The sequence below is a fragment of the Asterias rubens genome, chromosome 16 (assembly GCF_902459465.1).
Source record: "Asterias rubens chromosome 16, eAstRub1.3, whole genome shotgun sequence".
Taxonomy (NCBI): Eukaryota; Metazoa; Echinodermata; class Asteroidea; order Forcipulatida; family Asteriidae; genus Asterias; species Asterias rubens.
In genome coordinates, this window is record NC_047077.1 from 1,826,641 (window position 1) to 1,841,777 (window position 15,137).

Sequence of the window (15,137 nt, forward strand, 5' to 3'; positions counted from 1 at the left end):
GAAACAGGTTTACCATCTAAAGTTACACAAAGTTTACATTGTTGTGACTGGTTCCCCACTCAATTGTTGCTAAGCAAAATAATTGTCAAGCAGTATTTTCTGCTGAACAGCTTTTATGAAAATTTGCCCTGATTTAAGAACACTCACAGACTTCATCGCCAAGCTTAGCACAAAACTTAGCAGCAAGAGGTTACCAAAGTGAGTACCATGTGCTCTGTATAACTCTTTCCATTTATTTCCGCTTACTGGCTTTGATGACATTTAGTAAACATTAAGGCAAGTATATGGCAGTTAATGTTTGTTATCCTGAAACATAGTTTGAGTCAGGAGAACTCTTTCTCAATATAAGCAATGAGATCCTCTTCTGATGGGTTGTAGATTAACTGCTTGCCTGAAGACGACCTGAGGAGGGGTAACAAAAGAAGACAAATTATTTCACTCAAAATAACAGCGGGTCAGCGGTTAGCTTGGTAAGATTTGAACCTGAATATCCTTACATCTGTGATCAGAGTAGCAAAAAGGTCTTAGGAGAAAATATTAATTCACTATTGTGATATCAACAATTTAACGAATCTACGTATTTTGACCTGAGTTGTGTACATATTGAAAATGATTCTGACGTTGCTAAGAGTTTTACTGACTACTTTGTAAACATTAACAATACATAGCAATAGATCTTTTAACGTGTGATCAGTCTTTTGAGGTCTTTCTCGGTGACAGTTGTCCACTGTTATCTCTGGGAAAGCTCCAGGTAACATGTACTTGCCTTTGTAACTGCCATTATGAAATAAATGTTTATTGAATTGTATTGAATAGGATTTGAACCCCAAACCTTGTGATTGCAAGTCCTACAGTCTAACCACTACAGGGTCAGGGTTGAAGCCTTTGTAATAGCTTACCTTGCTGGAGTGCTTGTACTGGAGTGATCTGATGAGGTTAAACTACCACCGTGCAGGGATGGTAACGTTCCTTGCCGGGTCATATGTGCATTGTATCCCTTGTAGGTAGCTGGTAAGAGTTTGTCAATTTTCTTACTGTCGGACTGCAAGAAAATAAAGTTATTTGTCACTTTTTGGTCATTGAAGGTCAAATGTGGGTTGACAGGCCTTGACAAACGCTTTTCAAAGACCAACTCGACTGATTCCTTTAAGTATTTTTTACTGCTTATAAGCAGCTCTATGAAATTTAAGAAGGCAAGGCCATTTTTCATTTTGCAAAAGGCTCCTCAATTGGAAAATCTTGAGCTAAGCACAGTAGAATTAAACTGAAATTCACCACACACAAATAATACACCAAATTACACAAACAAACAAGGAGCAATGTTTTACAGGGCTACACATGAACTGAAATTCAACCCTACTGCATTTGATCGCTCAACATTGTCTGTTTATATAAAGTTGATAAATATTGATGTTATAAGATGCAAACTTTACCATCGACCCACGGATAGGGTCTAATGTTATGACATAGCACATGATGGGCCACTTTATTTAAATATTTAAACATTTCTTACCTTTTTATTTACTGCTTTGAATTTTGAAAATTCAAAACCTTCCCTTTCCTATAATAATTAAATAAAATAAAGGCATGTTCAGTATAAGTAATGACAATATAACTACAAATAAATAGTAAACGTGAGGGTAAAACCAGCAGTACATCTTTAGTAATTATTTAAGACGAGTATTCCCACTTGATGTATCCCAACATGCTTAAAATAACAAACCTGTGAACATTTGGACTAAATTGTTCATCGAATTTGTAAGAGAATAATGAAAGAATAAACACCCTTGTTATTGTGTGCTTTCAGATGCATAATAAAAGACTTCAGCTGAAGTATTTCAGCTGTTACTTCAGGGTAGTCGTTTCTCACAATGTTTTATACTGTCGACTGCGCTCCATTGCTCATTACTAATTACATTAATTAATTAAATTAATAATTTTGAGTAATAACCAATAGTGTTCAGTGCATTTAAATCACTTTTGAGGGAGTGTTGGCTCTGAAGAAAACAGCCGGTTTGAAGTTTTATAAAAGCACAAAGAGTCAACCAAAGAAAATGTATCAAAGAAAGACAACAATAAGGGAAAGGGACCAAAATAAAATTCAGTTAAGAGGAACTAGATGCTTTTGACATGAGGTGTGTTTAGAGAGACTTTTTTGAGTGACTAAATATTATTTGAGGTATGTCAGGGTTAACTGATTGCAGAGATGTTTAAATAAGTACAACTTTAAATATTATTAGGAATTCAACTTTCTCTGCATTTGAGTGAAGCCTCACAAAAGTGAAGCCTTAATCACTTCAATGTAATAGTGCCCTGTTTCCATGGTAACATCTACAATGTACTTTAATGATTTACAGCAAGGTCTTTCCCCTTAGGGTTGGGGCAGCATGTTTCCACGGAAACATTTCCTTCAAAATCACTCACTATCCTTAAAGCCATTGGACCCTTTCGGTAAACAGTATTGTCCAAGGCCCACACTTCGTGTATCACAACTTCTATATCAAATAACAAACCTGTGAAAATTTGGGCTTAATCAGTCATCGGAGTCGGGAGAAAATAACGGGAAAACCCACCCTTGTATCCGCGCGTTTCGCCGTGTCATGACATTGTGTTTAAAATAAATCCGTAATTCTCGTTAACGAGAATTGATATTGTTTTACTGTTTTCTCAAAAAGTAAAGCATTTCATGGACTAATATTTCAAGAGAAGTATTTCACCACTACCTTCTGTTAACCCTGTAAGTTATTTGTAAATCTGTGACTTTTTTTTTTTTTTCTGTACCGAAAGGGTCCGATGGCTTTAAAACACAGACATTAGGGCCTATGCCAAATGTCAGAGAAAACAACTAATTGCAAACAATGCCGTCTTGTGGCACATTTGTTTCCACGGTAACTCATCTCGATATGCATTTTTTGCTGGCATGATTACGTCAATTAGCAGTCATGCAGCTAATGAGCTATTTTGTTTTCTCCTTTGTGTGAGTGCCATAAAGAATGAAAGAACTTACTTTCTAAAAATTGTTGTGTATTACAAAAAAGATTGACTATTGCTTAGTCATCTTTTCCATAATTTTCTCAGCCCCTATCCAAAGATATTTGTGAGATGTGCAACTACTTTAGGGTAATGTCTCACAGTATCATTGGTTTAATTTTTTCCATAACAAGTACTTGTTTGTTTACTACTGAAAAGGACAATTAAACTTTAAAGGTGCTATGGCGACTTGATCAAAAATAGCTCAAATTTGTAATCTGTAGATAAAGTGTTCTTCTCATTTTGATTCCAATCTTGTAACAAATTCTCTGATCCAGTAAAAGTTTTGAGCTCCAAGCCCTAGTCTTGTGGAGTTTTCCCCTAAATTCGAGCCCAGGGTTGAGAGTTCATAATTCTATGGACAGCCACCGGCCTAATTTGATCATGACGATATAGCCCCTTTAAATTGAGTAAACTTGCAATTAAACTGATATTATAAAATGGACTTATTAAAAGACTTTTGTCAAGAATGAAGTCAAGAATCTTAAAAACCTACTTGTGATAGAACCTCTTTCCGTTTAGATTCCCTGCTGCCTCCATCTTGGCTAGCCATGAGGGATGAATTCCTTTTCATCTTCATCAACGACCCATCTCGCGATCCCCCCTGCAGTAAATTTCTCCCACCTACATACGCCGTTTCATCCGCATACCAAGTATCGTCAAATCTGTTTCTAAGAACTTGTTCTCTTTGCGCTAACTCTTCTGGCATCTTCCAAGATGACACTGGGTTTAAGGCTTTCTTTGACAGCGGAGGTGGGAGACTTGGTGCGTGATGAGAACCTTTGTTGGAGAAAGCCTTGTGTTTTGTTTGATCGTCTTGGAGATGGGATAGTTTTCCGTGACTAGGGTAGACATGCTGAGTTTCATACGAATGATGACTCGGTTCTTGTTGGTGTAACGGAAAAGTCTGCTGTTGTTGGAAAGTCCCACTTAATTGTCTTTGATTTAGGAATTCCTCTCTCCTCAGCGACGTTGGTGGAATTCCTGCTAGCCCTGCTCCGGAATTCACAGAAGATGAAACTGATGATTTTCTATGTGACGCTCCGATCACTGAGCTATGCCCCTTCAGAACAGTATCAATCTCTCCGCAGAATTTCTCAAAAGCGTCATCGTCAAAATCAGAGCTTGATTTTTTGCTTGGTAAAAAATCATCATCATCATCATCGTTCTCGATATCTTTACTGTGGCGTTGTTCAGTCATGTTGGACGAAGTCTCAGATTTAGGCGACTTTTTCTGATCAGCATTTGGTTGGTGTACTTTAATGGTGGGATTTTGAGTTGCTGTTTTAGTTGCTCCGACTCGATTTGGAATTGATGTTGTACTTGCACTGCTTCCCATCACGTGTGTAGCCAAAATCTGCCAGAAGTGTGGGGTCACAAAATAGAATTTAAGAAATTACCAGACAGAAAAAAAATTGTAAGCTGTCATTGTCATCAAAAACAGCAGTGAAGTCAATTCGTGAAAAACAAACATGACAAAGCGCTTTTGTTAAAATGACCATAGTCCACATTAAGTATTACGGAGCGTGGTGAGGGATATGCTTGCCCGTTGTTCCACGGCATCTGATTATGCATTACGCACGGTCGGTGGGTTCAATTTTCAAGGTAAATCCATTCTTTCCATAAATTAAGCAAGGAAACCCTAACGAGGACGAGATTTGTGCCACGATCCCAGGCTTGCATCAAATGACGTCAATTGGATATTTACTACAGCTTAACAAAATAATAAAAGTTGAAACATTGACTGAAAAACGATGAGGAGAAAAGAACAAATGAAGCGGTAGATTTATTATACTAAATAATTACAATGTAGATAGTCGCAAGGTTTTTTTTTCAGAGACCGACTCCCCGTCGGTCGGTGTGTGTGCAAAGCAAAACATTCACGCTAACAACCCTGAGTCACTGGTTTTTATTGATTCGTTCATGTTGACTTTTATCTCCTTCGGGGCTTTAAATAGTTAGTTTTTTGTGTTTATCCATAATGATCACAATGGTAAACAAAACAAGGGGAAAAATCGATGAAACAAAACACCGGGCGCCCCGAAATGTGCAAGATCGATAACCAGCATGACCAGCGAAGTATGCGAGCCTCAAACAAATTATTTAGGATGTTTGCAAACCAACATCTTTCTTCAACAATTATTTGTATGTTTCTCTGTTACTGTTGGGAAATCCTACATTTATTACACTAACGGGTACGAAAGAAGTTTAAAAGGTTGAAGAAATTAAAGAAAACTTACGTGATTATTTTCAGATGTTAACAATTAATAACGACCATTAATTTTTCAGATAACTTCGTCAGTGTTGTTGCCAAGGAAGTAGTGTGTGTGGCCTGGGTTGTGTGCATGTGGTCGGGAGGGTGGGTCCAAATACAGTTTAGGAAAACAAAAATGGCGTGACTCTATTTGAACTTTGAACACAATTCATATCATTTATTTTGTGATTAACTAATAGGATAATGTTTAAATTCAACTAAGTTGTCAATGTAAGCCTTTTAACTGATAATTGGAATGAAAAAGTTGTCGAACTCATTAACCTAGTTTTTTCCGTTACCCGCTTATAAATGGGCTCTACCAAAAAAAACTTCTAGCCAATGGGCGTGCGTGAGACGCAACAAGGCTGCTGCTCCGATCGTAATCTCGTGAAATCTCGACAAATTATTTTGTAAAACATGAAAATACATCTAAAAAACAACTTAACACCTCTGAAACTCCTAGTTTCCGTAAATCTTTTAGAATTTGTCAAATCAAAATCTTAAAATCAAGTAGGGTTTGAAACTTTGCATGGTGGAAGTATAACAAAGATAATCAACTTATCTTTATTAAAACAACAGCAGGATCATATTGAAATGTTTAACTTTAAAATTAGCTCTCAAAGTTTGCAACCCCCTTTATGAAAATCCTAGATCCATCCTTGATGTTCATTGCAAAGAAAAACAATATCACTCACTCTAAACAAACTTGATATTTCCTGCATTATACTCATGAGACTTGAACAGTCTATGAATATACTAAATTAGTTAGTTTATTATTTATCTATTTTCTTCAGCAATTAACTTGGAAGTGCAATGTCATTAGGAAGTGCTGTTATACTATGTTGTTTACCGGCCAATCTCAACAAAAACTAACAAAATTTTACACCTGGCTCATTCACTTTCGTTTGGAAGTGAACACTCCGTTGAATCGGCATTCATATGCAGTCAAAAGGAGTCAATGAATCCCTTGAATCCTTTAATCAATGAATCCCAATAGTTTATAGCATTCACTTGTCAAATAAGATCCAGCTCAATTTATCCATTAACCTTTTAGTGCACAGATTAATTTTTGAAAAAGAAAAAAAAATAACATGTTCAACCGTGTTTTTCTCAAAACTTTTCAATAGCACCCCCTGTTGAACATCACCCAATCGAAAGCTCAACACTCGCTCTACTAAACAATGAGGGCAAGATATTTGGGGGTTGTAGTTTTTAAGATGACTGTTTGCTAAAGTCAAATTTGATGTGGTTTTGGGTGGTCGCTAGCGATGGCCTTGTGCACAAAAGGGTTAACAGAAATGTATAGGTTTGCCAATTTGTGGTTTGACAATTGTTTGCTAATTAATTAGTTAGTTCAGACAGTGGCGCCCACAGTAATGGCGTCACCTGTACATTGAAAAGACCCATGTTGACCAAATTTGTTGGATGTACACCCATCGGCGGGGATCAAGTTATCCCGAGCTCTTCACCTTTATCTTTAAAGTGTGTGAATGGATAGCCATTCATTTTGTCCACATTTTTTTATTTTGCAAAAAAACACCGCAGTTTTTGGAGGCTGTGGCTATCAATCAAAATATACTATTTGTCTGCTTGTTTAATTCAAATCTGTGTACAGATCGCGCAAAGACCATTCCATTTTATAAAAAGGTAACCACAAGAGGCTGGTTAAACACTCAGTTTCATCATCATAAATAGGCAGTAGAAATTAAACTAGAGAATGGTGAACTTGTAGCCTTGAATGTTTATAAACGATAATGCCTGAAACAAACCTGAATGAGAAGAACGATATGGAATGCAGGTAGCTAACAAATTTGTCATAGGTAAAACACACATAAATTCAAATGCATTTCAATGAAATGGAACGAAGTGCTACACTTGGCCAGGTCAACCTTTTCTTAAGGATTATTTAGAATATTATTCTAGCTCAATTTTTTTGGTGAATATGGTTCTCACACACAAAAAGCATATACATGTAGCCTTATACTACAGTAGGCTTATGCTCTAATTGGTCTTTGTTTTTTACAGACCTACTATTAGCTTTACATATTCACTCAACCATACACACTGAATGCACTACATGCCTTTATTAACGCTTAACCTTCGCCAAAGTTTTGATTTTTTAATTCATGTTTTTGTCATTTGAGGTTGAATTCCTCGCTTATTACAAACTTTGTTTTAAGGCAATGTATTCCTGTATTACATATCCCTGCAAATTTAACACAATTTCAAAGTCATTGTTACAGAAGATAGAGCGCCAAAGGTGCAAGAGGGAACTTTTGAACTCTAGTTGGATTGTGAAGATACGCACAGGCGCCATTTCAGCAAGCAAGTATCTAGTTATGTCAAAGACAGCACTGATCACCTGGGCCCAATTTCATAGAGCTGCTTAAGCACAAAATTTTGCTTAAGCAAAATAATCCTTGCTTAGTAAAATCAGATTACCGGCCAAGACTCCACTCAATTGTTATTCTAAGTAACCAACAGCTAAATACCAGTCACAAGCAATGTATATGGCATGAAATTTTGGCCAGTAACGTGTGTAAAAAAAGCGAGCTATTTTTGTGCTTAAGCAATTTTTTTGCTTAAGCAGCTCTATGAGATTGGCCCCTGGGCTGTTTAGCAGAAATGTACTGCTTGACAAATTTGTCTGATAACCACAAAATGAGTGGGGCATCAGTTGCAACTGTGTAAACTTTATGGAATGTTGGCTGGAAACTTGTTTTGCTAAGCAAGATTTTCCTGTGCTTATAGCAAGTTTTTGTGCTTGGCTTTATGAAATTTGGCCCTCAATCACTGATCTATTGTTGCATCGAAAGAGTTGCTTGCTGAAATGGTGTCCAGTTCACAACCCACATTTCAGCCAGAGTTTCCCATCTTGCACTTTTGACGCTCTAAAATCTTTATCACTAGTTACGCTTCTATTTTAAACATTGAGGTCGATCATTTTAAATGTTGAGGCTTGCGACTTTAATCTCAGTACGGTTGCCATGGAGATGGTGGCAGGTCTATGAGTGTGGCTGGTCTTGGTGTCAGTGTTTTAGACGCGGAACGTCTGTCCAGAAAAGAAGAAGAAAAAACATCCAACATTAAACACAGAAAACAGAAAAAAATACAATCAATTTACTGATTTCCAGGTCTATATGCTTCGTTTTTGAAAGGGCAAGGGCACTAAGGCATTTTCTCCTTAATAAAGGGCACTAGGAAGTTGTCAATTTCTACAGGAGCATTTCAAGGGCACCGAAGACAATGGGGGTGGCAGGGGCTATCACCTTAATTTGTTGCCTCTGTGAAGTATCAGGCCTGGGTTTCATATTGCTTAATTATTTGCTGCTAAGCAAATATGAACAGAAAACCCGCCACAGATATGCTAGATTGTATGTTGGCTGGTAACCAGCCACAGATATGCTAGATTGTATGTTGGCTGGTAACCAGCCACAGATATGCTAGATTGTATGTTGGCTGGTAACCAGCCACAGATATGCTAGATTGTATGTTGGCTGGTAACCAGCCACAGATATGCTAGATTGTATGTTGGCTGGTAACCAGCCACAGATATGCTAGATTGTATGTTGGCTGGTAACCGTATTCTGGGAAGCATACTTTCATTGTGCTTTGCTCCTTTTTTCCGGTCGGCAGCTGTTTTAAATTTGGCCCAAAAAGTAACCGATGATCCAATCAAAGTAATCTATACATCTCATTCACCTCCCGATCCATCCAAAAACAATTTATTGACTCGGGAAAGTACTGAGTATACAGTGCTAACACACATGGGTGTATGGGTAAAAACCAAAATTAAAATTACTTACCCGGTACGAAACCCTGTATTTTCCTCAACTAGTCGCAGTTGTAAGGCATTCTCCAATTGGCGTTGTTGATAGCGAAGCTTGCATCGTTTGTGCTTGAAGTAGCGGCAGAATCGGTAAACAGCGTAGGCTGGTCCGATTGCAATCAGGAGAACACCTCCTAAACCAACGACTACTGCCAGCCATATTGGTGCAGCAAGAAGTTGACATCCTGACGTGTATGTATGGGGAAAATCAAATACCAAAACATTAGTTCTGTGAAAGTTACAGCTGAATTCAGTGTCTACTTGCTGAGAAAACGGCCCAAAAAACGTCTTGTACTTTCACAAGGACATAAATTAAACCATCCGTAATTAGAAGTGACAAATGTTGGCCTGAAAAAAACATTAAAACACATGCAAGTGGTTTTGTCTCTTACTAAAATTTTCCATACAACCGTTTCATGTTTGACTTTCTGCATATCTACAGCTGTTTCATGCATTGATCTGCATCCATCGCAAAGCAGTTGCATTATCATAGGACTTTCTAATTCTCCATCAAGTCTCTTACCAAAAATAACTCCCCTTATCATTCTGCGTTTGATTGGCTCGTTAGGTCGGTAGCGATACTTGCAGCCAAACACGCTCAAACGGGAGAAGTGGTTGCCGAAGTATTTGCTGCTATAGTAACGACCTCCACAACGATAACAAAATAGTGTCTGGCATCTGCTGCATGTCATCGTATCACACCCAGAACTACGCTGTATGTACACCTGAATAAACAGATCAAACAATGTACAGAATTGAGTTATTAATGCATACAGCAAATTAAGTTCTTATGTGAAGTTCAGGGCTCCTATTTCATAGAGCTGCTTTTAAGCAGAAGAACTTGTTTACAAATTGTCTGCTAGGCAGAAATAAGCTTGGCCCAATTTCATGAAGTTGTCAAATAGAAAATACTGCTTGACGTGTTTTTCACTGTTAATAATAATAATAAAAATAAATTAGTAGTAAAACAATTTCTCGTAAGCAAGATATTTGTGTGCCTTAGCAAGTTGTTATGCTTATGGCTTTATGAAATTGGGCCTAGGATATCAGTCACAAATTGTACATGTGGCTTGATAGCTTGGCTGGTAACCTTATTTTGGTAAGCATATCGTTGTTGGCGCTCGGTAGTTTGTGTGTGTTACTGAACATGAAGTGGATGTTTGTTTGTTGCTTTTTAGTTTTAGGCTTTTCCATGCCCATACCTTAGTACTCATATCTTGATTGAGAAGTTCAAGTTAACTAAAGTAGCAAAGTTCTTGCTTATACTTGTACAAAGAATCAATTTGTCGGGTCACACAAGCATCACCAGTTTCTCGGCCACCCACCTTACACTTCGGACATCTCTTGGCATTAGCTTGACCTCTAATGTGATCTTTAGCCCATTCCTTGAATAAGAGGTCACCTTTGATGTACTCTTGGCAGGTCATGTTGTGGTGCCATGGAGCTTGGCATCGATAACACCACAATAACCCACAGGGGCAAGCTACCTCTTGATCATCAGGTGTGGATCTTTGTGCACTCGACCTATGTCCAGAAAGTACAACAATATTAGTTAAAATCATAACCTAAAGCCTGGGTTTAACCAGAGGCCATGGCCTCAGTTGCCCTGGTCTTGGCCCTGGTGCCCCTTCATGCTGTGGTGTCATGGAGCTTAGTAAGGATAACACCACAATAACCCACAGGGGGGCAAGCTACCTCTTGATCATCAGGTGTGGATCTTTGCGCACTTGACCTATGTCCAGAGAGTACAACAATATTAGTTAACCATGACCAAGGGTGGATTTCACAAAGAGTTAAGACTAGTCTTATCTCGAGTTAGGACGTGTAAACTTGGGACTAGCCTGAAGTTTTCAATATCTCCTAGGACCAGTCCTAAGTTGGGACTAGTCCTAACTCTTTGTGAAATTGACCCCTGGTTACTACATGTAATAACTGAAATGGGCACGCAAAGTAACACACAGCGAACAGGGGCCGATTTTCATAAAGAGTTAGGACTAGTCCTAAGAGTAACTCGTCCTAACTCAAGATCAGACTGAGTTAAAACTCTTTGTGAAATCCATCCTTTAAGTCGATTTCACACAGAGTCAGGACAAGGAGACACTAAAGACTTAAGGCTAGTCCTTACTCAAGCTAACACTAGTCTTAACTCTTTGAGAAATACACCCCTGGACTCCAAAATTGGCACAACCAAGACTTAATACCAAAACTCTCAGGGAGGTTTTGGAATGTCAAGACAACTTTTGTTTTACCCCTTTTTTTTTAAAGCCAGTTTAACTCTGATTTTGTATACCTGATTGTCACGTCATTATCAAAGTGTGCAATGCGATTACACTGCGGACACGTCTTCTGACTCGGATCGCTGTTATCCTCCGCCAAGAAGCGCAAAAACTTCTCAAACAGCTCCGAACTTAAGTGATGTAAGATCTCCTCCTTGAAGATGAAGCAGTGACAAGCGGGATTCAAGCAGCGGACGATGACAACGCGACGGTTTACCTTCTCTCTGATGTACGTCTGGATGCAAACTTCACACACTGGCATCCCACAACATTCCCGCTGGCGTATCCGTCTGTACTTAATATAACACACTTGACATTCTGTATATTCGGTTAAATCTTCCAGGACTTTCCGATCGTTAACGACCCTCGGTTCGAAGTCAAGAAGAACTAGATTCATAAAATGTGTACTCTCTGATGTTTTGGGCAAATTTGGAAATGCTCGCTTATGAAAGTGTATTCGTTCCCCACTAGGCAGACTTATTTTGGTTTGTCGGACTGTCTTACTGCGACGTAGATTCTTAACATCATTCTTTGTTAAATAATGAAGCGTCGGGCAAACGCATAATCCGGAGCATTCCTGGCAGATTTGAGTGAAGTTGGACGGGCAGCTTAGACTGCGACGAAGCTGGTTTTTAGGACGACCTGATGTTGACTGCAAATTCGACTTTGCGAGCGAATCTTGGATTATGTCTTGAATTGTTCCAGTCGCTTCATTTGGGGTAATTCCTGATGATGTTGCATCAAGGTTTCCAGAAGATGTTCCCTGATCCATAATGCCATACATTACACTACCTTTAATCAACAAATAAAATACAAATGCAGAAATTTAAGAAAAGAACATGTAAAGTATGCTGGTGTCATGCCGAGTGGTTTAGAGCATCAAATTAAGTTCTGAGGTTAAGTGATCGGAGTGTGTGTTCGAATCCCAGTCATGACACTTGTGCAAGATGCTTGACAGTAGTTGCTTCTCTTCACACAAGGGTATAAATGGATTCTGTGAGGGTAGAGGTTGATATTGTATTTGAAAAAGCCACAAGCTAGTGTCATATATGGCAGCTCAGGGCTGTCATAGCTGTATACTCCCAAGGGAGCTGAGGGATAACTTTCCGTATGGCGCCACCACCTTTTCACTCATTTTTACAAAAAGGGATATCTCATTGAGGTAAATTAGATACTATATTATTTCATATCGAATGAAAAAGTGGTGGCGCCATACGGAAACTTTTCCGAGCTGAGATTAATTAAAGGAATGTTATTGGCCCAGTGACCAGGGCCCTAATGTAAAGCGCATTGATACGGTTATTGTATATTTGTGGTGTAATTAATAGGCTATATAAATAAGAACTAGTTATTCTTATTATTTATTTTAATGTTCATCATAGGATTTGGTTTGGGACAATCAGCAATAAATGCTTGATAAAAAACACAAAACTTTATAGAAACGGTTTGTTCATTGTTTTTAATAATAATATTTTGATAAAAACAAAAACAAATTATCTGATTGTTCACAAGTAAGCTATAAAAACTAAGATGGAAAATGCACTTAAAATAACTTAAAATAACTCAGTTGGTGTGGCAAAGAAATGTGAAACTGCATTCAATTTCAAATTCAATTTCAATTTCCAATGTAATTATTATTATTAACACATGACAAATCATCAATCAAATCGTTTTGTTAAAAAACATGACACAAAACATACGTACCTGTTTCGTTCAGCTCATATTACGTTCAACAAATCATTAAATCGACGTACAGCAACACTTAGTGAAAACCCCAAACGTTACCTAAATGTTTTTGTTCTTATTTTTTGACATACGCAGCGTCGCCAATTCACTACATCGTCACACTGCGAATTAGTTGTTTACCAATCAAGTCAATGACCCTATAACAATCTGACGTTAATCTTATATAGCGCCCTCTTGTGGCCAGTTGTCATCTTTATTATTCATTATTGATGAAACAGTTTATGATGCAAGATGCTGTTTCAGAGTGAGATTTTACTGACGTCATTTGGGCGTTAACAATAATGGGTCTGCCTCCTTGATTACACCATAGTTGTTGTTTTTTAATCAAAGGGTTAAAGTCTACACGACTGAAATATATCATTGGAATTATAGGCACTGTACGCGTTTGGTAATTATTGTCAAAGACCAGTGTTTTCACTCGGTACTACGCATCATTAGGCATAAAAATAACAAGCCTGTGAAAATTTGGGCTCAATTGGTCATCGAAGTTGCGAGAAAATGATAAAAGAAAAAACACCCTTGTTCGACGAATTTGTGTGCTTTCAGATAGGAATAAAAGACTTCTAGCTAGAAGTCTTTTAATATTTTAGTGAGAAATTACCTCTTTCTCAAAAACTATGTTACTTCAGAGGGAGTCGTTTCCCACAATGTTTTATACTATCAACAGCTCTCCAATGCTCGTTACACCAAGTCAGTTTTTAAGTTAATTTTTATTTTGAGTAATTACCAAACGTGTACCTTCCCTTAAAAAAACAAGCAGGTGTGGGGCGGGACATTATTTTTTTCCGTAGATGGTGGGACGGCATTATTTCGCTGTGAAGAAGTGAGATACTTGTTTGTCAGTTCATGAAAATGAGTGCGTCACAAACTTCAACAAACTTATTTTTTTTTAAAGGAACATCTTAGTTTTTTTCCCCCCGACCCGACCACCACAACAGATTGCCCCTATTTATAATGGAAATAAACTCTGCAACACCACCACGGTACTGCTTTTTCCCTCGTACTGCATAATGCGCATCTCTTTGGAACTCCTTGCCTGGTGCATGTTTCCCTTCATCCTATGTTCTGCCATCTTTTAAGAGGAATATCAATTCATACCCAGCTCCACCTGAGTTACTACATTTCTATGTTTTCTTCCTAGAGTGGGTTTTAGCCTTGTTTTGGGCGAACTTGCAAATTGAAACAAAGTGCTTCATAAACGGTCAAAAAAGGACCGGAAACCCCCTTAAAATGACGGCGCGCTCTCTGCCTGTCATGTCGCAAAGGCTTTTTGGGTGTTATAATAAGAGAAACGGTGGATACAAAACTGAGCATTATAAAAATGAACGAGAGAATTGACACAGGTAGGTGGGATTTTAGGTTTGAAAATGCCCAGGGTAGCAGCTGTTACAAGTGATGACGGTGGTTTCATTAAGTGTGTGAGCGTTGATGTATGCCTACTCATTGGTTAACCCACCTTGTTGAGCTGTTAATGGCTCCGCTTTCATATCACTGTCGCCAGACCGATGTTAAAAGCGGAGCCATTAACAAGGTGGGCTACTCATTGGTGTGTTGTGGTGGTGAGAAAGTTTCATTGGGAAGACGAGCGGAGATCGCGACTATTTCTCTGCATACAAAACACCCCGTACTATTTCACTAAGCCACAGAGCCCAATTTCATAAGCACATAAAATAATTTGCTTTTGAAATTTTGCCTTGATAAAAACATGATTACCAACCAAAACTAATTTCCACGTGATTTTCAGGATAAGCCAACAATAGCTGAATACCAGTATACAAGCAATTATTATGCAACAAATGGAATCCCGTTTATAATCAAGGAAGAAATTTCATGCTTAGCAAACTAGTTAATAAGTGCTTACCAGCTTTATGAACATTAGTTATTGGGCCCTGACAAAACTGCTGGCGTCTGCCCGCCGTAGAGGGCGGTCATGGACACCCCCTTTAAATGATCCATGCCCCCGCCCCGCCCACATCACACACCGACTGACATAATTTTTTGA

General features: G+C 38.3%; 2 protein-coding genes across 2 annotated transcripts; both read right to left on the minus strand.

The window, feature by feature from the left end:
* Positions 1-40: 40 nt before the first annotated feature.
* On the minus strand, positions 41-4,484 carry LOC117301025. The gene is made up of 4 exons (XM_033784908.1): positions 3,527-4,484; positions 1,514-1,561; positions 900-1,042; positions 41-438 (listed from the first exon to the last, which is right to left on the minus strand). The coding sequence occupies exons 1-4, from the start codon at positions 4,367-4,369 to the stop codon at positions 324-326; spliced, it is 1,149 nt and encodes a 382-aa protein (XP_033640799.1). The 5' UTR covers positions 4,370-4,484; the 3' UTR covers positions 41-323.
* A 3,513-nt stretch (positions 4,485-7,997) lies between these two features.
* LOC117300849 (probable E3 ubiquitin-protein ligase RNF217) lies at positions 7,998-15,033 on the minus strand. Its single transcript, XM_033784699.1, has 6 exons — positions 14,997-15,033; positions 11,404-12,181; positions 10,439-10,637; positions 9,637-9,838; positions 9,091-9,298; positions 7,998-8,336 (listed from the first exon to the last, which is right to left on the minus strand). Exons 2-6 carry the CDS (start codon positions 12,171-12,173, stop codon positions 8,258-8,260), a joined length of 1,458 nt encoding a protein of 485 aa, XP_033640590.1. The 5' UTR covers positions 12,174-12,181; positions 14,997-15,033; the 3' UTR covers positions 7,998-8,257.
* Positions 15,034-15,137: the final 104 nt, after the last annotated feature.

Coding starts and splice junctions, on each gene's coding strand:
- LOC117300849 (XM_033784699.1), bottom strand. CDS start 12,173: ATGTATGGCATTATGGATCAGGGAACATCTTCTGGAAACCTTGATGCA. Junction 9,299..9,636: donor GATAAGGGGAGTTATTTTTG/GTAAGAGACTTG, acceptor CATACACGTCAG/GATGTCAACTTCTTGCTGCA. Junction 8,337..9,090: donor AATACAGGGTTTCGTACCGG/GTAAGTAATTTT, acceptor TTTTCTGGACAG/ACGTTCCGCGTCTAAAACAC.
- LOC117301025 (XM_033784908.1), bottom strand. CDS start 4,369: ATGGGAAGCAGTGCAAGTACAACATCAATTCCAAATCGAGTCGGAGCA. Junction 1,562..3,526: donor GGAAAGAGGTTCTATCACAA/GTAGGTTTTTAA, acceptor TAATTATTATAG/GAAAGGGAAGGTTTTGAATT. Junction 439..899: donor AGTACAAGCACTCCAGCAAG/GTAAGCTATTAC, acceptor TGTTATTTTGAG/TGAAATAATTTGTCTTCTTT.